This window comes from Quercus lobata, chromosome 10 (assembly GCF_001633185.2).
Source record: "Quercus lobata isolate SW786 chromosome 10, ValleyOak3.0 Primary Assembly, whole genome shotgun sequence".
Taxonomy (NCBI): Eukaryota; Viridiplantae; Streptophyta; class Magnoliopsida; order Fagales; family Fagaceae; genus Quercus; species Quercus lobata.
The window spans coordinates 20,699,442-20,722,919 of NC_044913.1; the positions used below are offsets into that span (position 1 = coordinate 20,699,442).

General features: G+C 33.4%; 1 protein-coding gene across 4 annotated transcripts; it reads right to left on the minus strand.

Annotated features, from left to right (window-relative positions):
- Positions 1-1,100: 1,100 nt before the first annotated feature.
- On the minus strand, positions 1,101-15,308 carry LOC115963945 (uncharacterized ATP-dependent helicase YprA). 4 transcript variants are annotated; one of them, XM_031083199.1, is made up of 27 exons: positions 15,007-15,308; positions 13,865-14,656; positions 13,644-13,752; positions 13,442-13,530; positions 12,475-12,630; positions 11,853-11,924; positions 11,451-11,573; positions 11,212-11,361; positions 10,973-11,104; positions 10,794-10,873; positions 10,484-10,578; positions 10,312-10,379; positions 9,503-9,604; positions 9,340-9,413; positions 8,503-8,610; positions 8,252-8,327; positions 5,297-5,433; positions 5,040-5,199; positions 4,752-4,931; positions 4,476-4,592; positions 4,158-4,313; positions 2,844-3,011; positions 2,523-2,635; positions 2,192-2,315; positions 1,653-1,748; positions 1,508-1,570; positions 1,101-1,421 (listed from the first exon to the last, which is right to left on the minus strand). In XM_031083199.1, exons 1-27 carry the CDS (start codon positions 15,172-15,174, stop codon positions 1,341-1,343), a joined length of 3,789 nt encoding a protein of 1,262 aa, XP_030939059.1. In that variant the 5' UTR covers positions 15,175-15,308; the 3' UTR covers positions 1,101-1,340. The 4 variants fall into 4 exon arrangements, with proteins under 4 accessions (XP_030939059.1, XP_030939057.1, XP_030939058.1 ...); XM_031083197.1 differs by having other exon boundaries at positions 13,433-13,530; XM_031083198.1 differs by having other exon boundaries at positions 11,853-11,921; positions 13,433-13,530; positions 15,007-15,307.
- Between the last annotated feature and the right edge of the window lie 8,170 nt (positions 15,309-23,478).

Genomic DNA, 23,478 nt, shown 5'->3' on the forward strand with positions numbered 1-23,478 from the left:
AACTATACTGTGAATTCAACCTTAAAGGGTTGCTTTGATTCTCACCAAAAAAAAACCAAAAAAACCAAAAAAAAAAAAACCTTTAAGGGTTGCCTTTAGCACACTCAATCAACATAACATTTCCAATTATTTTCAACTCACAATTTAAAAATCATAGATAATAAGTTGTTATTAATTCTAATTTAAACCTACAAATGAAAATGTTTATTGTGAAAATGTTGTGTACATAACATTTCTCTTCCAGTTTTGCTATGACTCAAACCAAGCTAGAAAGAGATTAATCGGTCTCATTGTCTAAACTAGAAAACAAGTTTGTTTTTGTTGACTTATTAGCCTTAAAACAAATAATAAATAAAATAACATAAAAACCTTGTACATGAACCAAATAACCCGAAGGAAAAATTATTAAATATACTATTACACTTCCTTTGAAATCATGTTTTGAAAACAAAATTTTACTTTACATAACAAAGTGTGCGATAATCATTACCCTACCCAAAAAAATAAATTCACCAAGCTTATTTCATGCTTACAAGCTTATTTCAAGTTTTTTTTTTTTTTTTTTTTTTTTTTTTACTAACGTACGCCATTAGAACATACATTAGTATACCATTTTAGAAAACTTTTTATAGAAAAAATAAAAAAGTAATTATCTATTTTGACAATTTTTTCAATTCTCCATAAAAACTTTTCAAAAATAAATGGTTAATATATGTCCCAAATCTTAAGGGCATACATTAACCGGACCCTTTTTTTTTAACCTCTTTTTTTTTGGTTGCGTGTGATGCACGAAGGCTTCCATCTTGGTATATACTCCTCCATTAAGAACAAGTAAAAATCTTTGGCAGCCCATCTGTGGAAAAGTGGGCTTTGATTTTACGAATATCTAACTTTGTATATTAGCTACCTACAGTTTGGGCGATTTCTTTTTTTTATTTTTTTTGAGAAGTAAAGTAAAAATTATGCCTTCAAATTTGACTCTTGGGTCTAAAGAAGGTTGGTTTTAAGAATAAGAGATTGGCACAACAAGATTTTAGTTTTAAGATCAAGTGATTGCCACAACAAGATTGAAACGACCCTTTTTTGCCCAACCCTCAGAATGTATAGTTAATGTGTTCCACTTATTGAAAAGGTAATACATAGAAAAAGTGAGAGAAGGGGAGGGAAGCCAAAAGGCACTTACCAGATGCAGCCTAACAAATCATAATCATAACATCAATATCAGCATAAACCAATAGAGACACGGATAAGGTGAATGGCTCATTAAACTGACCACTTTTTGTCTAAATGCTTTACCCAGAAAAGAAAAGGTGAAGTTAAATTGGTTTCCTATACATGCGTCAAACATTTTGGCAATGGTCCTCCACTCTAGAAGAGTCAGCAGATCCCCCAAAATACAATTTCTCCGCATCTAGAACGCCCTGAAAACACAAGAAATCCAATCAATGCCCCAACATGATTATAACTAGCCTGAAGAGATCTGGATCCATGAGATTCAAGTCAAAACCTTAATGATCATAATGGCTGCATCCTTGTGTAAAACCTCATTGTATTCGTGACAAGCAAAACTCTGCAATATACCAAAACTTTAAAAGTTAAATTTTAAGTTGAGAAAGAGGGATAAAGTACAGACAAAAGAACTTAAGGCTGACTTGGACACAATTAGGGCAACCAGCATCTCCAAAGCAGTAGCAAGAGGTAAGAAGTTCCAGAGCAGCAGTTAACAACTCCGTGAAAAGGGGTTGAACCTATTACATGTTCAAATGTATTCATATCAATGAGTAAAACATGTCTTTTGCTGGCAATTAGCAGACAGTAAAATAAGAAACAACCAGTCCATTCTGTCCAAAGAAATTAGAGGATCATCCATTACCATTGCAGCAATGGGACAAAAGAGGGGAGGAGGGAGTTAACCAGTATACATTTTAATATATACTAATATCTTGAGCATATTGTAATGGAGATTTATCCAAAGGTCCTATATGCCAAAGCTGTTCTATCAGCCAGTTTCAATTTAACATTAAAGTTTCCTTAAATCAGGGAACATATATCAATCAAAGGTTAGAGAATTTGGAAGGAATGAATACTCATCCTACTTAGTTATAAGTTATTCAACAAACCTCGCATCCCTTTAGCATAAATGCAAAATGTCACAATTCATTATTGGATTTTCCAATTTCATGTCACTCACCTGCACTGATACACCAATCCCTCCTGGATGCTGATCGTATAATAGAATTCTTTCTGGATAATATCGACTATCATGAGGGTTTGGACACTCTGGAGCCAAGTCAGATGTGTTGCATATTATATGTCTACACATCAAAGCATCATAATATAGTCAGATGCATACAGTGGCCTCAGAGACAACAAATTAGAACATGCTTGAATTCGTAATATCAATGCTCCAGCCATTTGGCAAATTAATAAGCATAATTACAAAGAATGCAACAAGATACACTAACTTCAACTGCAACGGAAAATTAAAAATAATAATAATAATTTGAACATACAAGACTTACAAAGGCACAACATTTAAAAGAGCATGTGAAGCAGCATGCAGGCCTCCACGAAAATCAAAGTTTCGCTTGTTGACTGCAGCTTTTATTAATTGTGGAACTGGAATCCAAACTGCCTGTTTAGATGTTGGGGCAAAATAATATTTATACTGAGTTCAGAAGAAAAAGAAACATACATACATATACATATTTATACCAAGTTCTAAGTACATATTTATGTCTATATAGCTGCATGATCCCAACAATGATGCCACATTAGTACATATTTAACATCGATCTTTTTTTCATTTTTATAATCCAATATCAATATTTATTGAAGCCCACCTGCGAATTATATGAATAACTAGGAAGTGAAAGTTCAATAGTATCAAAGATTTGGTTGCTTCCTCTCCAGATTCTATAGAAACCAAACCAATTAGTTGTTACTTTGCAAGTATTTGCTTTGGCAGTTGTTCTTGGAAGTTGAATTTTGGCAACCTTCACTGGATAAGCCTAATAAAACAGCATGACATGCAGCTGTGAGTGTTTAGTATACCAACATTATAGTATTTTGAAAACACAATATTGAGGGAGCAATACTAGCAAATGCTATGCAAATATAAAGAAGTTTGTAACCATTCATAAATACAAACACCAGGACATACACATTTTTTGCTAATTAAATCTCTTTGGCTATATCTTGTAAAAAATAGGTAATCCAAGAACCCTATGCAATCTCTGTTCTGTTCCACCAACCCCACTAATGGGCAAAACAAAGGGATAAAGACAAGAATACACAGGTGTTGGTCATACATATCAAGCTGTGACCTAGGCATAATAATATAACCGACCATTATTTTAGAATACAGCATATGAAACACAAATCAAGATTTATCTGACATACTACCATGTCCAATACGTTTACAAAATATCTGTGCTCTAGGGTAGGGTTGCAACAGTTATGCAAAATAAGATCACAACAAAAAGATTTGGACACAACTCATTTCTTGCATCCCTACATTTTTCTTGCATGCCTATGCCAATGAACACCATTTATGGAGATTGGACCTCAGTATCTTACTCCAAGTAGAAGCTGCTCCAACCAGGAGAGTTATGCTTAACATATTGGCTGTTCTCTAGGTATTCAAACTAATTGCATAATAAAGATTGCTCAGGAAGCATAGTTTCATCTCACTTAGACCTACATGGGAAAGTGGTTAATACGACTAGTGTGGATTCAATTTAAAATCTCAGAAGTGGATCTAATCTAATGAAAATGGGACGTCAGGTAAACCTTCTATTATCTCTTCAGGCAGGATACACTTCTTAGGGCCATTCACCTTTGGCACTATTAGTCTCAATCTTGTTAGATCAATTATGGCAGATGCCTTATTATTATTATTATTATTATTATTTTGGAGAATCAATGCCTTTTTAAAATTAATATGCCTCAAGTTTCCCCATTATATATATATATATATATATATATATATACATATATTTCTGTCATTCAGAGTATATATATATATACATATATTTCTGTCATTCAGAGCATTACAACATTAGCAACATAAATGAAGCACAAACACATCTGAATCCTATCTACAGTATTCCAGAGAACTCAATTCAACAAGATACAAACAGTTGAGCCTGACATACAATTTTACCACCGCTGACATGAACATCTGTGTAATCTCTAGTTCTTGTGTAATACTTCAAATCAGCTTCTTCACACAGAGCAGTTTTACTTGACAAATCTAATTTTTTAACCAGATAGGTCTTCCCTTGGCGCATATAAACAGCACCTTCATATACCTGAATTAAATAAAAGATGACAAAATATAGAGCAATCATCGCTAATAAGAAAAATAGTTTCATTTAAAAATCAAATTTTTTATTTAATTTGGAGATAATTATAATACAAAAGTCAGATTAACATGCAAAGCACTTAATATATTTATAATAAGGAGCGCCAACCTGAAAGAAAGCCTTGCTTTCCTCGATCTCTTCAAGGAGTTCATCACTACGCTGGTCTATTACTTCGTATCTCTCATTTTCTATTGCCCGGATACTAACTGAATGTGAGGGAAATTTCTACAAACATCATGCATGGCAAATAATAAATTTGAAAAGTTAAACCCTTATGGTTCCTATAGAATTTGCTGATACAAAAGCATATTCATGGAGTAATCATGCAAGTTATTCACAAAGTGGTACAGAGAGTAAACATAAACCATGTTACAGATATCTTACCTCATGCCCAATATAGTTCCAAATTTTAGTAGAAGAATCACAAGATTGATCACAACTCAAGTATCCTGTAGTTTTCAGAGAATTTATGGCACTGCTTAAACCAGAGCCAAAATATTTCTCATCATAAAGCAAACATAATGAGTGTTCATGAGCAGCGCAGACCAGATGCTGTTCAAGAACCTTCAATGAATAAGGCAACAAAAGAAAAAAGATTAAGTTTTGCCAATTTGTCAGACCTCAAAGGATTGATAAATAAGTAAAATATAATAAAGACAGAAAACTTTAAACCTGCTGATTTTGAGAATCAATATGACAGCACTCAATTGGGCTCCCAAAGAGTTTCTTAGGCTGATTCATAAAATATTGATCAAGAGGCCCTCCAAATGCAACATAAACAGCAAGAGATGGTTTTTCTCTCCTCCCAGCCCTGCCAGCTTGTTGCCACAAGCTAAAGATATGCATATAAAAGGGGGGAAATTTCACTGATCAAATCCACTCAAGCAAATAGTTAAATCACTGGAAACAAAGATAACTTGGAATCCTACCTAGCAATACTACCAGGAAAGCCTAAATGCAGAGTCACATCAATATGCCCAACATCAATGCCCAACTCAAGGGCATTCGTTGCAGCAACGCCACAAAGCTTCCCATCAAAAAAATCTCTCTCTATTCTCCTCCTATCCTGTTTCATCACTTAGCCAATGTCAAGCTCAACAAACCATATGTTGATCAAATTCAAATATGCTATGCTCAGCAAGTTAATTTTTTTAAGTAATAATAGGTTTCATTAAGAAAGTGAAAAAAAAAAAAAAAAAAAGGCGCAATCCCTATACACAGGATTTATACAAGGGTAAAACCACAGAGAAAAATAATAATAATAAATTAAAAATAGAAATGACCTAAAAATTCCAAAATATTTGTTATAGAATGTGGAATCACAGCCTTCCACCTTAATTGCACTCCCCACCTCCTTCCTCATTAATGGTCTCTCAAATCCTTCCCTCTGATCAGGAATAAAAGAGAGAGACAAGGCACCAATCTTCATTTTTCTTGTAACTATTTTCACAGATCTCATCAGGAATAAAAGAGAAAGACAAGGCACCAACTTCATTTTTCTTGTAAATATTTTCACAGAAACAAACTACCGCATTTTTACCTCATTCTCCACAGAAAATAAATTCTCTTCCACCTCTAGATAACCAAAAAAAATTGGATCTACTTTGACAGAGTTAATAGAAAATGAAAGAACCTAGTGTTATCGTCCCCTTCCTTTAACCAAAGTGCGCTCAACTTCTGTGTCCAGCACATGTGATACTTACTACTAACCTTTCTATTCTAAATTGAGCTCCTCCTTTGAAGCCTCTTTCTTTTGTGACAAACCAAATAGCCTCTCTTTAACATCATGTTTTTGTATTTCAACCAGCAATCTCTTTTTCCTCTCTTTTTTTTTTTTTTTTTTTCCCTTTTTTTTTTTTTTTTTTGAATAGATAGATAGTGGGGGAGGGGGGATGTGGGGTTCAAAACCACAAACATATGGCACCACAAGGGATGTCATTACCGTGGATCACTTGAACCCCAACTAGCACACTCCGTTTCTCCACGCCAACATCTCCAAATAGGCAAATACTCTTTATTACATATTTTGAGATTGTCTTTCAAACTCTTCAATTTTTTTGGTTAGATTAAAACTGGTTTTCTCCATAATAAGGGAAAAAATTTTACTTAAAAAATAAATAAATAAAAAACTGGGTTTCCCCTCAAAAGAATAACTATTCCACCAGTTTTGAGCAATATCAACAAAGCATTAAATCACATATTTTCAAACCGAAAAGGACTCTTCCGTTTCTTTAGATTCTCACAATCCAACAAAACATGAAAATGATCAGATCCAGGCTGAGGAAGTAGATGTTGTATTGCATAAGGAAAGAATTTCTCCCACTCCACCAAAGCTAGAAATGACCCATCCAAGGATTTTAATTCAGCAATAAACTCCAACTTACATGTTTTGTTCATATTTCAAAATTAGTGGAATGGTTCAAAACCAGGATCTGACTTCATGCAGGAAGTTTACAACACACACACACACATGTACATATGAGGTTTCAGATGCATCTACATCAAAAGGGCTGAGCCAGGGTCTCATTAGCTTGGCCCAACCAAAAGAACTGGAAGGAGGATATCCAGGCGCCAGAGAACCAAGCTCACTCTCACCATTTATATATAGACATGAGTAGGATACTAGGCTGGCTTTCTGTCGATAAAAAACACTTCTGACGATCCTTGACCAGGTGGGGTAAGCAGAAGTTTTTATTGTAGATCAACTAGCAGTTTCAGCTACTTCTTATTAAAAAAAATGATAATTTTGATTAGAGAGATGTTTTGACTCTTACTTTGATTAGGCAACACATTTTACTTATTCTCCTACAACTTTCTAGCTATTACGTTCTAAGTTGTAACTCATGCATGTGATTCCTGTCACCATAGAAAGTTCTAACTCATGCATATGATGCCTGACTCCGTAGAAATTTCTAACGCATGCATGTGATGGCCACCTCCATAGAAAGTAGCAAACCTGTCCAAAGTTACATCCTTAGGCATGTCCTCATTGCAGGAGGGGAAGATATCTCTCTCTCTCTCTCTCTCTCTCTCTCTCTCTCTCTCTCTCTCTATATATATATATATGTGTGGGTGGGTGTGTGGGTGGGTGGGTGGGCATACTACATATAAGTACACACAATATAACACACTAAAATCAACAATCACTATAATATATAAATTAGAAATAACTAAATTAATAAATATAAAAACTAGTAATAAATTCTATTTAGTACCCTTATATCTCCAAAATCCTACTTATTCAACATCTTCAAGTTTACTTGATTAAATTTGTTCTTCAAATTTCCACTAGATTGCCCATTAAGTATCTCCCCAGAAGCAAAAGTGAAGACTTACCAAACTCTACTAACCCGCACTTTTATGCTACATTTGAAATTTGGGCATCAAAATTGTTATCCATACCAAGACTTGTCTTACACATTGAGAATCATCATCAACAAACAACAAAACCTTAGTCTCAAAACTATGGGGTTGGCCATGGATCCTGACAAATTAGTCAAGATCATTCACATGTATTATTTTCTATCATTCTATGCTATCCAAAATCATACTTTCTGTCACTTTCTTAATTAACATGTCTTTTTTAATTACTTCTACTAATGTTATATTAAGTCTTCCTCTATCTATTTTCATTCCCTCAACATTAACAAATCAAAATTCCTCAATGATGCATTTATTGCTCTACCTTGGATATTAACAAACCATCTCAAGAAATTCTCCCTCATCTTTTCATCAATGGGAGACACCTGTATATTTAATGGACTTTCTTCAATTCATATCTATCTCTCCTTGTATTTCAGCTTATATGAAAGTAATTTAATTATGTACCATGATGTAGAGGGGCCAATTTCAGATAACAAAAAGCATCAAAGAACAGTACTGACCTCAGCAATGTAGCCGGCACGATAAACGCATATGGAGTCAACCAAATGGGGTCCTGTATCCTGAAGAATCTCACGCCTGTCACAATTTTATCAATTTAATAGTATCATTTTCTTACTCCAAAAAAACTAAATAGACATTAAACTCTAATCTCAAAATCTACACCAGACAAAACAATGAAAACATGTCCCAAAAATGCCATAAATAATGTCATAGCATTGATGTACTGAAACATGATAATGATGTGACATACGTATAGCTTAGAACAATTTCACAAAGTTTACGCGATTTACAAAAAGCAATGCAACGAAGTCCATGCTGAACCATTTCCGCAAAGAGGCACGAAACGTTAAAAAGTGGACTGCAAAAGTAAATAAACATTAGGCACTGAAATATTGATTCCACACAAATGTTCATTATAGGGTACAGATAAATGTACCGTATTTACAAATTTTGCAACCTTGGCTAAAATGCTTTAACAATGTATTAATTAAGATAGAAACAATTATGAAGAGTCCTCAAGAAGAACATTACAACAACGACAACAAAAAAGTCTTAGTCCCAAAATTTTGGGATCGGATATGTTTTCCTCAACAAATTAGTTAGAGGCAACCACATGTATTCTTTTCCTCCATTCTTTTCTGTCTAAAGTCATACTCTATTACTTCCTTAATAAAGATATCATTTTTTTACTACTTCTACTAATGTTTTTTTCCCTCTACCTTTTTTCGTTCCCTCAACTTGGTTCAACTCAGTCTTTCTTACCAGTACATATGAAGAACATTACTTATTAAAATAAATAAAAATAAAAGACTCCTCAAGAAGAACATTAGTCCATAAAAAGAAGGAAAAGATTCAAATTTTTGGCTTTTATATTCTCAAATGAGGCATGTGATTCTGTGATGTGAAGTTCTCAATGTTAATGATAAGCAAGTAACATAGGCAGCATAAATAGCTCAAAGAGAAGCCTCTAACAGATAAGGGAAATAAAAATAATAATTTAAAAAAAAAAGACGAATAAGAAGCAAAATTTCACATATGCTACGCTATGCAATGAAAACCTAGCAAAATGCCTTTGGATGATTGTTACCTGGAATGTCTGAGATTAGAATTTACATTTGTAGGTCCACTAGTATCCATACTACTCTGTGTTTCCTTCAAAATCTGTACTTAAGTAGCACTAGAAAGTAAATAGATATGTCTTGACTACATAGTTATTCTAAGTAGAGCATGTATTGTAGCAAATCACATACAGTTTTTGGGGACACAACAGGATTCCAAAGGATGAAAAGCTTTCTAGCAGAGGGACTTCCATCACTCTGAATTAGCTCCAAGGTTGGTAGATTTGCAAGCTCCTGAATTATCAAAAAATCATTTGTCAAATCCATAATTTCATTTTATGTCCAAGATAATTTTTCAAAATACCCAAAAATTATTTATGAAACCCAACACTCAGAAAAAAATAAATTAAATCATCACTTTTCATATCAGAAATATATCATCCTCACATAGGTAAACTTCAATCTCCCAAAGTTTCAAAGAGAAACATTTTAGGGACTCCAGAAGTCCACAACATATGCTGAGGAAAGAAAAGCTCAAACAAAAAAATTTGTATAGCAACTGAAGTGAAGCACACCTAAACAGAAAAATCCATCAAGAAGCTAGCTGGCTATGCACAAGTGCATAATGCTGATAAGCTGTTCATATCCAGTATTCAGGCCAACTAAGCAAGTCAAAGAAACAACCCCTCCCCCCTTGCCATTGGTTCTTTCTCTCAATAAAAATTGGGTTAATATGTGCATGTCTACAACTTATAAATTGTAAATCTAGGGCAAGACATGCCACTACAAAATCCAAGCAAGTGTATATTTCTGAAAATATTACAGATGTGGTGACTAACATAATTCCTATCAGTCTAAGATTCTTGTGGGGGCAGGTGGGGGAAACAAACCTAGAAAAGGTAAATAATGGCAGTTTTTGAAAATAAATAACACCAGGAAAATCTAAATTTTCCTAACATAAAAAAATGCAAAGTACGCATTTACATTCAAGAAATCTTTACCATACAATGCTCAAGCGGATTTGCAGAAGTTGCAGTACAGAATACAAAAGAAGGATCACTTCCATATACTGCACAAGGAAGCAAACCACTGACTGATATCTCCATAGCAACAGAAAATTTTAAAATGCAAATGACATTCTTAAACATTTGTAGACCGTACTGAAAAAATTACCATGTGAACAGAGTCGACGAAGTCTCCTTATTATAAGAGCAGTGTGACATCCAAATGCACCCTTATAAGCATGGGCTTCATCAATGATCACAAACCTAATTAATAGGAATATAAAATGAATCTCCACAATAACAAAGAATGTGCGTACCAGGGGGAATAAAAAAGGGAAGAAGTACATGAAAACAAAATGCACAAAATTCTCAAAATAACCACTTAACACATCTTAAATAAATACATTGGTTAAAAAGGAGGAAGATAAAAGATTAGTCACTTGGTGATAGAAAGAGAGGTTGTAGCCCACATAGATTACCTAAGATTTGATAAAATCCGCCTAAATTTTTCATGGTGTGGCAAGATTGATATGTGTAACATGTCTGGATTTGTGATCAACTGCATGCAAGCAGACAAAAGAGTCCTAGAAATTTAGGTGAGTCCCAGCCAGCCAAAGAAAACTGCCCTGTATGAGCCAACCAGAACTTACTAAATTACCAGTCTAGCATTATCACGCAGCCATGTCCTCTCCTTCTGAGAAGTGTCACCATCATATATACCAATATTTAAGCTAGCATCAATTCCTTTTGTCATATCTAACAAAGCTCTAAGTTGATCTTGAGCTAAGGCCTGCACACATGAAATATTTTCATCACATAATTACTACCAAATATCAAAAACCATGATGAATTATTCCAAAGCATGTAGAAGTTAGACATTTACATGTTGCAACAAACCTTTGTTGGAAATAAATACAGAGCACATGATAACAAATTCTGAGACAAGACTTCAAGAACTGGCAGATTATAGCAAAGAGATTTCCCACTGGATGTCATTGTTGCCACAACAACATTCTTCCCAGCAAGGGAGGCTTGTATAGACTCTGCCTATGGATATAAAAATAAAAATAAAAAAAGGGAAAAACATTAAGAAAATATTGCTATCAGAAGGAGCAAAGTATAGGAAACATCAGTACCTGGTGACTATACAATTTAGCAATTCCCATAGATTTAAGTGCAGATCTCAAGTTTTCTGAGAGTTGATTTGGGATTTCCATGTAAGTGGCTTTCCTGGCACCAATATCTTCAACATGCACCATCTGCATTTAGACAAGATTTTAGTGTAGCCCTATGCAGAGCCCTTCTACTAAGAAGAGTTAGACATGCCTGCAGAACAGAGCCTGCCTCACAAACAAATTTTTGAAAGATGAAAATAAGAAAAAATAATAAATTATACATTTTAAATTATTTATTAAAAAAACTGTGTTTAATGTTTACATGTTAGGATGCCAGGCCCTGAGAAGCCTGGGTGAAGTCCATGTTAACACACTCTTCTCTCCAACCCAAAATAATTAATATAAAATAATTATATATAAAACCTGTCCTGTAGATCCAATTCCCTTCCTAAGATGTTCAACCATTTCCACTGGTAGCAATGAACTTGTTTCCTGCTGAGCAAAGAAGCTGTTACAATCGGGCAGATATCTTGAGTTGAACATACTAATTCCTCAACTTCAAAATGCTTTTTTTCTTTTTTGGGATAAATAACTTCAAAATACAAATATTGCAGTACAAAGTTCTAAATTGAAAGAAAATCTTAGAACTGATTCTCAATTTTATTGTATGAGGAGCCACAGAACTTTCTGTACTAATTATAGCCCCCTTTTTTTCTCATTATGAAAAAAACTATTTACTCACAATAACACTGAAAAATAAATCAGTTATTATCACAAAGCAATTTTAAATGGATTGAGACAAAAATATTGGATCACTAGCATTCCATAATAATATAAACACAAGTCAATGAAGTATCACAGCACAAAAAACCGGTCAAGTTTTAAAGTTAAAACTCAATCAAATAGAATCAATTTCACCATTTATTTTCCTCTGTCCTTTATCCTTTCCTGTGGGGTCTGTAATTGTATATTATATCTACAAATATATGATATATATATATATATATATGTGTGTGTGTGTGTGTGTGTCAAAATGAAGACCTACACGACATTTTAGATGGTCTGAATCAGAACTTGAAGCCGCCCCGCTTCTCTTTGCCCGTTTTGCTTCATTTCCACTCACAGCAGTACTACGGTCCTTCACGGATAAGATTAAGTCCTCCAAGGAAAATGCCTCGGCCATCTCAGTTTTCTTTTTACACTGCATAAAAAATCTCAGATTATTCAATAGGCCAAAGTTGTGGCCGTGAAGCACAACAATAATTGCTTAACCATATAAGTGTATTTTACTAATGACTACCGTAATCTTAGTGGCAGTGTTAAGAGTAACCCATTTACTAAGCACAAACAGTGGCAAAAAGGTTATACTGTCATATAGAACATATTTTCATAGACGCGTTCATTCATGAAGAAAGATTTAAGGTTTAGGTCGTAAGAAACTACTTGGGAATATTAAATATGCATTGAAGATATGGATTTGTTTATGTGTCATAACCCTGAACAACCAAAAGAACTTCTATACCAAAAAATCAGAAGATAGGATGAGAATGAAAATGACACGTGTATGCTTTTGTTCCAGACTTCCAGTCCAAATCCATGATATACCATCTACAAGATCTCATGCCAAAAACACCATCAAAAATATTACTGATTAATTATCAGTATGCGACAAACTGCACTCTGACTTTATCAATGACAATTGAATGCAATCAGAAAACATGTCAGAAACAGGACTCTAAATCAAACTGAGAATACAATAGACAAAGGTTAGATTCAAAAAAGCAAAGAAATCAGGAAATAGGGACAAAATTTGTATCAAATTCATACAAGTTGACAATTAAAAAGAAGTGGGAGCCTGGAAAACATGAGTAAAAATCTACACAGGATGTCTGCCTATTTGTATAGTTGAAGTCCAATTCATGTATGCACATCAAATCATGATTGCTACGTTAATGGAAGGGTGACCATATGAAATATCTGAAGTGTTACAAGTTAAAATATACCACTAAAACCTGAACAGCCTCTGACAGGATAGTTTTGAAAGAACTTTCACGTTTCTTCAATGCACTGACAATCTTTGGTACATATAACCGTTTGCGAACTATTGAACAGAAATTTGAGGCCAAGGCAAAAAAAAATTATTCATTTTGAAGCCAATAAATTTATAATAAACTTCCAAATGAAAGAAACAAAAATGTATATCTTCAAGAGTACCAGTTTTAGTATTATCAACTTGATCTTTCCTTTCTGTTGAACAATTAATGATAACAAGAGTATCACCAAAACTTGATTTCTCCATCTCATTATCTGAAAAACGCACCCCCTGAAAAACAACATTCATGCTTAAAGCAAGAAAATTAAAAAATAAAAAATAAAATAATCTTGGAATTCAATGACATCTGGTTCTAAGTCCTTCTAGAAATTCAATGTAATACCTTAGGACTAAGAACAGAAAGATGCTCTATGTCCTTCATACCAAGTTTAATTCCAGATTTTGCTAGCTGATTTAGTGCTTCTTCCAAATAAGCAGTGGTCATACTCTTCTGCTGAAAATGAAGAAATGCAGAAAAAATGTTCAAGAAAGCAAATGCCTTCATGATTATCTTCAACCATGGAGGACATAAGCAAGAACTACTATTGTTAGCTCCCACTCCCATGTCACCAGCCCAAAATTTTGCTTTTCTTGACAACAAGCAGAATCCAAAACGTGGGTCCGATAAACAATTCACCGACTCCAAAACCTTAACAAATACATCACAGTTATGCTCATCAAGAACATCCTCGCTAGAAAACTGCAACGAACTCAATATTAAGTCATAGGGGAGCCCTATCCCTTTATCAAAATCAAAATCCCTTCCGCGTTTTTCCCCAAAAGAACGAAAATTTGAAATTTCATCCATTGTATCTTTCCTATCTCCAGTACTAAAACTCGCTGCCATTGTTTCTGTCCTATCTCCAAGACTAAAACTGCCCACCTTGTCATTAGTAGCAGTTTCATCATTCGATGTTTCACGTAAATATGACAAATCTTGCATCATATCAGACCACGCCAAATCAGCAAACTTCGAGATTGAGTCATTATTAAGACCATTGTTCAAAGAAGTTTTAGATTGTTCGGATTTCCGGGTCTGACTTGGTTCCTTCCTAGTAAACGGAACAAGTACTAGAAAGTCTCCAGGCTCAATGCAGTGAGTACTTATCAAACTCTGCAATCTCAATTTAACACCCTGGCACAAGAATTACATACAATGCCATAATAAGGAATTTGCAATTACAACAATATATATAAAACTAACACACACACACACACACACACACATCATATAGTGTCTGTGACTAAATTTAAAGCAAAAAGTTACGAGTAAAATCAGTTGGTTCAATAAAAGGGTATAGTAGATTGATGGGTTATCGAAAAAAAAGGGGTTGAACTCAGAGTGAAACATAAGACACCAAAAAACACTAAAATTTTCTGTCTCTACTTTATTGGGTTTTCTGGGCAACCAAGAATCATGGTGGAAATGGAAAAAAAAGTTGAAACTTTGAACACAAATAACAAGAGAGAGAGAGAGAGACTTGCCTTGAAGAAAAGATGGAAATTGGGGGAGTTAGAGGCAGGAAGGAAAGATTGGTTGAGGAGGAGCTTCTTGAGGTCTTCAATGGTACTATGACTCGAAATCGAAACGGTGGTTGATTCGCCGGTTATTGTACGGACTTGGATTTCTCTGTTACCCTCTGCCTCCTTCATATTTTCAGGGTTTTCTCACTGTTTTAAGTGTCATTGGAATTTGGAATTGAAGAAATAGCCTTTTACTTTCGAATGTATTTAGATTTATAGAATTTACATTTCCTAGGTTTGGCGGGGATTTGGTTTGGTTTCTCATTCGACAGGCCACAGTCACGTGCACTCCTTTGCAGTAAACACCTCTCATTTTTGTCATTTTCTAGATCACACGTTTTTTTTTCTTTTAATAATTTACGTCCGTTTTAATTATAATTTGAGATTATTATATTTTTTTTAATTATATAAATACTTAGTAACGTGATAAAAAATTATTTCATAATAACACTCATTATACCTAAAGATATTTTTGTAATTAAAAAATGAAGTAATCTTAAATTATACTAAATGCAAATTATTAACATTTACCTAAAAAAATAACATTTGCAATTAACTTGTTATGCTCAATGGCTTTTATATTGTTTTGTTAATTATTTGTTTATTTTGTACTAATAAATTTTGTAAGCTTATATGTAATGGATATATGATAAAAGAGGAAAATTATCTTATAAGAGATTCTCATGAAACCTCTCTCCTATAATATGTGTGAGTTTCTTATAGTGTGCTTACATATCTCCCACAAACCCACCTTAAATGTTTTGCCTTTTGATATCAAATTTAATGGTTACTAAAATATACTCAAGATTATCTACATCACTCCTAGCTAACTTGCACTATCAAATGACCAAAAAAAAAAAAAAAAATTCAAGAATTCAATGCAACATGAAATGTTTTAGGTGAGAATTAGAGATATATTCTTGCAATGTTATTTTCAAATTTTGTCTTTGCTTAAACTTAAGATGAAGGAGTATTTTTGAACTACCGAAATCCATTCCAAATCGAGAAAACTCTTAAATAGTAGTATAGATAATCATAAAGACATAGACTAACTTGTTTGTGTTTGTGTTTAGTTAGCTAAAAAATTTAAGTGAGAAAAAGAGAGAACCTTTGTTCTTTGTCTTTTTACTGTGAGTTCTGAAGATTAACATGCCTTCAACTGATTTGCGAATGCTATCTTGAGCATCCCTTGTAGAATTTTCTGATCTTTTGTTACCTTTTTTTTCTCTGTCAATTTTTTACAAATGGATATTTTGTAAAAGAGTTAAGATTTTTTCAATCTTTTTGAATGTTGTGAGTTAAGGTTGTGTGAATTATTTGAACATGAGTTAGTAAAAGGCATGCATGAAGGAAACTGTTAAAAACTATTCATTTTGAAATTATCACTTTGTTTTTTAAATTTGATTCTTTTTGCTTGAGATTAAAAAAAACAAAAACATGTTTGATTTTTTTTTTTTTTTTTTGATGAAAAAATATGCTTGATTTTGATAGGAGATTTTGCTTCTTTTCTTTAAAGTAACCAACTAACCATACGTAATTCCCTCAAAATAAATAAATAAATAAAGTAACCGAAGATAAAGAGAAGGAGAAGTATTGGTTAATAATTTATTAAATTTAGGGGATATGGATGGGAAATTATAGTAATATTTTTCTAATATGAGTGTGTAAGGACACGATTTCGTAATGAACCGTAACAGTATTGGGTTCGCACGGAAAAAGACCCAAACAATATCATTTGTAGAGCATGGGTTTGAAAGGCTAGGCCTTGGTCACCAGGCGGTGGGTTTTTCGTGATATCCATGCATGGTTAAGTCGTCTTCGCCCCTGAAGTCTTTCTCCTGGAGGCGGGCTGGGAGGCTCTGGTTTTTGGCCATTTTTCCCAACCCCTGGCATGAATTACTTTCTTTTCCTTTTATACTAGCCTGTGTTTTTTTATCCTTCGTCCACGTGTAGGATTGACATTCCAAGACTGATACTTGTCCCATCAGCCCCTACCCGGAGTGGTTGGGGGTGGTTGAAAAAGCTGGAGAGTATGGCTCTGTCAGGTGCAGAGTATTGAATGGCAGTAAGGGCAGCTTTCTCCGGTCGTTACACTTTCCAGCATACCCTTTTCTATTGGTACAGATATTTTAGATTTTTTCCCAAGTTGTTTCTATACCATTTTTGCCATTTCTTCCGAGGAGACTTTGGACTGGCCAAGGACTGAATTATCCTCGGCTGTATCCCAATGCTATTTTGTACTTGCACTACCGTGCCTGGGCCATAACCTTCCTCGGCTTGGGCCTTTGAGCCCCAACGAATAAATGGAGCTGGCCCAAATATTGTTGGGCCCCACAGAGTGTTTTTTTCCTTTAAATTCAAAATAAATAAGAAAAAAAAAAAAAAAAAAAAAAAAAAAAACACCAAACAAACAGTGAGATCATGGAATAAGGAAAGCAAATTCTATGAAAAAAAAAAATTGAAAACATTTAACCAAGAGAGTGGTCTTATTTTGTAAGCAATGTTTTAGTGAGAGTTAAAGATGTATTTTTACCTAGTTGTACTTTAATTTTGTCTCTACTTAAACTTAGGGATATGGGGGTAGTTTGAAACCAAAAACATGTCTAGTCCAAACAAGGAATGCCCCTTAAATAGCAGTATATATGCTGCTATTTAAGGGGGCTTCCCCTGTTTAGACTAGATTTTTTTTTTTTTTTTTTTTTTGTTTCAAAATACCCCTACAGCCTACGTTTAAATAGATGCAAAACTTGAACATAACATTGTAAAAAGATATCTCTAACTCTCACTTAAAACATTTCTTACAAAATAGGATCACTCTCCCACTAACCGACTTCTTCAAAGCAATTATATGTTTATTGTTCTTTTTTTTAAATAATAGAAAAACAAATTTAAAAAAAAAAAAATTAAACAACCCCACGTTGCTTTTTTTTTTTTTTTAAATCATCTTCACATTTATCTTCCTATAAAAAAAAAAATAATAAAACATCCTCAAGTTTATCCAAAAAAAAAAAAAAAACTAAATAGATATATACACATTTGATTAAAATTTAAACTGCTTTTAACATAATTATTATCTATATTATTATTTAAAGGACTTCCCCGGTTTGGATTGGACATTTTTTGGGTTCCAAAATACACCTACAACCTACGTTTAAGTAGGGGCAAAATTTAAGGATAACATTATAAAAATATATCTCTAATTCTATCCTAAAACATTTCCTACAAAATAAGATTATGTGCCTCATTTTCTGTTTATGCAACTTCTTAAAAAGAGAATCCTTAGCTCAATTTCCATAAAAACATGGTTCTTGACTTACCCTTGAGATTAAAGTCAATTATCTCGCCCAAAAACAAAATTAAGTCAATGCTTAATCAAACACCAAGTATTAAATTTGACAAAACCATATTTGAGAATTTTAAATCTAAAACCTCAAATTAAGAACTACAAATTGGCTTGATCCCCATCAAGGGTACGTAGGCAACCTAAATAAATTATTAGGTGCAGTCACAAATAAATAAAAACACATATATCCTCAAACACACACACACACAAAAAATATATATATATATATATATATATGCAGAAAGTCAACGTGATTGGAATCAAAGGGTCTTCTCTTAAAATAAAGAATTATAATTAAGAGATACATTATCTTGAATGGACATTACTCACATCAATAAAACCTATACGCCAAGGCCTATGGGTGAAATTATGTTTGATGAACTTTATTAAATAACAATTTTTGTTAAATATTATTTAACAATTTTCGTTACACATAATTTGACGATCTTTGATAAACATAATGTAACAATTTTCATTAAACATAATTTTTTATTAAACATAATTTAACGATTTTTGTTAATCATAATTTAATGATTTTTGTTAAACATAAGTTAAAAGATTTTTGTCAACATAATTTTTTGCACGCCTGGTGGAACCCATTCTCCTTTTCATCTCCAACTATGTTTCTTATACATCAATTTTTGTGTTGTAAATAGGTTTTCCAATGGCTCCACAAGTGATTGTTTACTTCCACAAACTTCCTGCTACTACACAAGATGCAATTGGTTGTCGCATGACATTCACCATTGATTGCCCTTCCATCAAATTTGAGGTACCAAATGATGAACACATGACCATCATCCAAGTTTCGTCAATTTCAAAGACTTCAAGGAAGAGGAGGACAAGGAAAATTGGTAAAGCTAAAAAATCTCAAACTGAGGGTTCAAATGTGAATGACCCTAATACCATGGGTATGACCCCAAGGCTTCTCCCCATTTAGATCATGATTGGCTCTATCCCAATCACTTTGAGAACAACTAAGTCAGTGATGGTGACGTCAACAAAGATAAAGTTAGTAAGCTATGGAACGCTTGAGTATATTCTTCCAAAAAGGTATGTACGTTTTCTAATCTATGTATTATGGTTTTTTTTTTTTTTTTTTTTTTTTTGGAGCCTCTGTTTATGGTTTTCATTCTCTGTGAGGTATTTTTCCTTTTAATGAATATATTTTCTCTGTACAAAAAAATAATAATAAATAAATAAAAATAAAAAAATAACTAACTAACTAACTAACCTCAATTTGGTTCCTCTTCCTCTGTGTAAAATACTAACCTCCACATTTATTTTTTTGTTTTTTTTTTTTTTTAATTTATAAATACTAGCCTTTGAGCACGCACTCACACACATGCTTAGAGGCTCTTCTATTATGGTTAATAAAAATTAGTACTTTGCATCCCAAATTATAGTGGATGCAAATTATTAACTTTTTACAAAAAAATAGAAAAGTCTCTGAGCACATGCGTAATTTTTGTTACACATAATTTGACAATCTTTGTTAAACATAATGTAACAATTTTTGTTAAACATAATTTGAGAGTTTTGTTAAACATAATTTAACGATTTTTGTTAAACATAATTTAACAATTTTTGTTAAAGATGAGTTAGTACCCGTTTGTTTCGGCTTTTTGAGCCCAAAATGCGCGTTTTGAAAAACGCTCAACCAATTTCTGCGTTTGGTAAACTCAAAACGCAACTTTTTTTATAAAAGTTGCGTTTTGAGCATTGAGAAAAAACGGAGAACAAACGCGGAAGGATTATGGACCCTCAGGGGTCCATAAATGAAAACGCGCATAGCGCGTTTTGTATATTACCGTTGCAAATCCGAAATTACCGAAATACCCATCAGTCTCTCACGCCCTCATCTTTCATCTGTGTCTTTTTTCTTCGTCTTCTTCCTCTTCGTCTTCCTCTGCTTCTTCACCGGTCTACCCCCACAATCAACAAAACCCATTTCACCCTTTGATATTCCGAACATAGAGTCAACAAAACCAAACCAAACCAAACTTAAAATCAACTCAAATCCGGAAAACCCATCCCAAACCCAACTCAAAATCAACCCAAAATCCATAAAAAAAAAAAAAAAAAAAAAAAAAAAAAAAAACCAAAATCCCAAAATCCTTATCTTCAGCTTCAATCATCTTCATCTTCATCTTCATCATCATCATCATCATCATCATCATCTTCTTCTCTGGAGTGTGAAAAAAAAAAGAATAAAGGATGAGTTCTGGCGTTGGTGACGATGGTTCCGATGTGTTCCGATTTGAAGTGCGAAGAGAAAAAAAAAAAAAAAGAGAAAGAAAAGGAGAGAACCTTGTCGAGGTTGTCAATCTGGGAGGAGATGAGAGAGAGGACGCGAGGTCTCTTCGCAATGCTTTGGAGGTGACGGAGCTCCTCCAAGTCTAGCGCCACTTCGTCCGCCATTTTCACTTTTGCTTCTCCAGCTAAACAAAACCAAAATTATTATTTTTACACTATCAAGTATCAACCGTGAGAGAGAGACAATCTAGAGAGACCGTTTGAAGTGCTAAGAGGCAAAAAAAAAAAAAAAAAAGAGAGCTGGAATGTTCTGGACTGAAGAGAAGATGGTAGAGGAAAGAAGGAAAAAGAAAAAGAAAGGAGTGTGGTTGGTTACGTGGGTGGATGAGATAAAAAGAGGAGAAAAAAAAAAAGAAAAAAAAAAAGTAGAGCCACGTGTGTGGAGAGAAAAAAAAGGGAGAAAAAAGAAATTATATCATAATATTTTTACAATATTTTTACAATGAATTTTAAGGTAGGTCATTATTAGCTAATATTGGTGAGAAAAAAATAATTTTTTTAGAAAGAGAAAAAAATAATTTTAATAATATGTTAAAAAATTAAAATTACTATCAATTTTTATCACAATATTTTTACAATACTTTCACAATAAATCTTAAATAGTAGATTATTATTAGCTAATATTGGTAAGAAAAAAATAATTTTTTTAGAAAGAGAAAAATTGATTTAAGTATGATGAAGTAATTGATTTAAGTATGAAACAAACTCACATAAAAAAAAAAAATTGAAATAAATTCCCTTATATATACATTGTCCTTTTTTGTCATTTACCCTTCAAAAAGCCACTTTTATCAACTTTTACCAAACACTCAGCTTTTTCATTATGCACTTTTTAACAGTTTTTACCAAACACTCAGTTTTTTGAAACTCCACTTTTTACATTATGCACTTTTACAAAACTCCACTTTTTACATTATGCACTTTTACAAAACTCCACTTTTTCATTATGCACTTTTTCAAAAGGCTGAACCAAACTCACCCTTAACCATTTTCTTCAACATAATTTTTGGCACACCCGGTGGGACCCATTCTTCTTTTCATCTCCAACTATGTTTCTTATACATCAATTTTTGTATTGTAAATAGGTTTTACAATGATTCCACAAGTGACTATTTACTTTCACGAACTTACTGCAATTGCACGAGGAGCAAGTGGTTGTCACATGACATTCACCCTTGACTGCCTTTTCGTCAAACTTGATGTACCAAATGATGAACACATGACCAATATCCAAGTTTCATCAACTTAAAAGGCTTCAAGGAAGAGGAGGGCAAGGAAAAATGCTAAAGCTAAAAAATCCCAAACTGAGGGTTCAAATGTGAATGACCCTCATACTATGGGTATGGCCCTAAGGCTTCTCCCCATTCAAATCATGATTGGCTCTATCCCAATCACTTTGGAACAACTGAGTTGGTGATGGTGATGTCAACTAATTTGAAATTAAAAACCTGTGTAACACTTGAGTATATATTTCAAAAAGGTATGCACGTTTTCTAATCCATGTATTATGGTTTTGTCTATAGTTTTTTTGGTTCTTTAAAAAAAAAAAAATTTGGAGCCTCTGTTTATGGTTTTCATTCTCTATTTTGTATTTTTCCTTTTAATGAATATATTTCCTCTATACAAAAAAAAAAAAAAAAACCTCAATTTGGTTCCTTTTCCTCTATGCAAAATACTAACCTCCACATTTGTTTTTTTGTTTTTAAATAATAGCCTCTGAGCACACTCTCACATGCATACTTAGGGGCTCTTATATATATATATATATATATATATATATATATATATATTCTTTTGGTAAAGGTTAATAATTTGCATCCATTATAATTTGGGATTATTACTTTTTCGATCACAAAAATACATAGGGGTTTGATGAGTTTTATGTGCTTTGGATGAAATACTTTTTTCATCACAACCTTAGGTATTTTTGTGGTTGGAAAATGTAGTAATCCTAAATTATGCCATTATGTGCTTAGGGATTTTTTGTCCAAGGATGTGGGTGATGTGGCTTACGGCAACACCTAATATTATATGGGTGACATTTTTTTTTTTTTAAATGATGGAATGGGTGGCGTGTTTTAATTATTTAGTATTAATCTAGCAATTCACAATCAGACTATTAACCAAGATGAGCGGAATGGCCAAAATGAAAATTTTAAAATGTTAAGAGAAAAAAAAAAAATCTTAAACTATAAAAGGCCAATAGTCTTATTATTAGCAATATTGCCCCACTATCTAATAACTTTATCCTCTCTCTCTCTCTCTCTTATTTGGTTTAGCTTGTGTCCATCTATGGTGATTGGTGATGAATGACGATGATGTCCTAGCAATGGTGGAGAGTGACAATGGTGTCATGTTAATGGTTGGGAGCATTAGTGGGGGAGGAGAGATTCGACTAAAGTGCATTGATGGTTAGGAGTAGCAGTGTGGCCGCAACAAAGCACTTAAGCCAAATCTCTCCTCCCCCACTAATGCTCCTAACCATTAAAATGACACCATTGTCGCTTTCCACCATTAACCTACCAAATCGAATTGTTATGGTGCATTGCACCTTGTGTAGATCGGTGCCCACCCTTCCATAAGTGAGGTGCAATTAGGCATGAGGGAAAACCACCCTTGTCGGTGTGATGCAACCCCCCCCCCCCCCCAAAAATAATAATAAAACTAGCCACTTACATTGTGAATAGCCCTAGAAACACTCATACTTGTTTTGCAATATGGCACTTGGTGCCCACATCTATCTTAGTTTCTCCCCACATAGACAACATTGAACC

Bases quoted from the DNA above. Each gene is read 5' to 3' on its own strand.
- LOC115963945 (XM_031083197.1), bottom strand. From the start codon at position 15,174: ATGAAGGAGGCAGAGGGTAACAGAGAAATCCAAGTCCGTACAATAACC. The intron at 11,574-11,852 runs GTTTTATATATA...GTCTAAATGCAG, and splicing joins GAATTGGATCTACAGGACAG to ATGGTGCATGTTGAAGATAT. The intron at 2,316-2,522 runs GTAAGTCTTGTA...TTTGATGTGTAG, and splicing joins CTTTTAAATGTTGTGCCTTT to ACATATAATATGCAACACAT.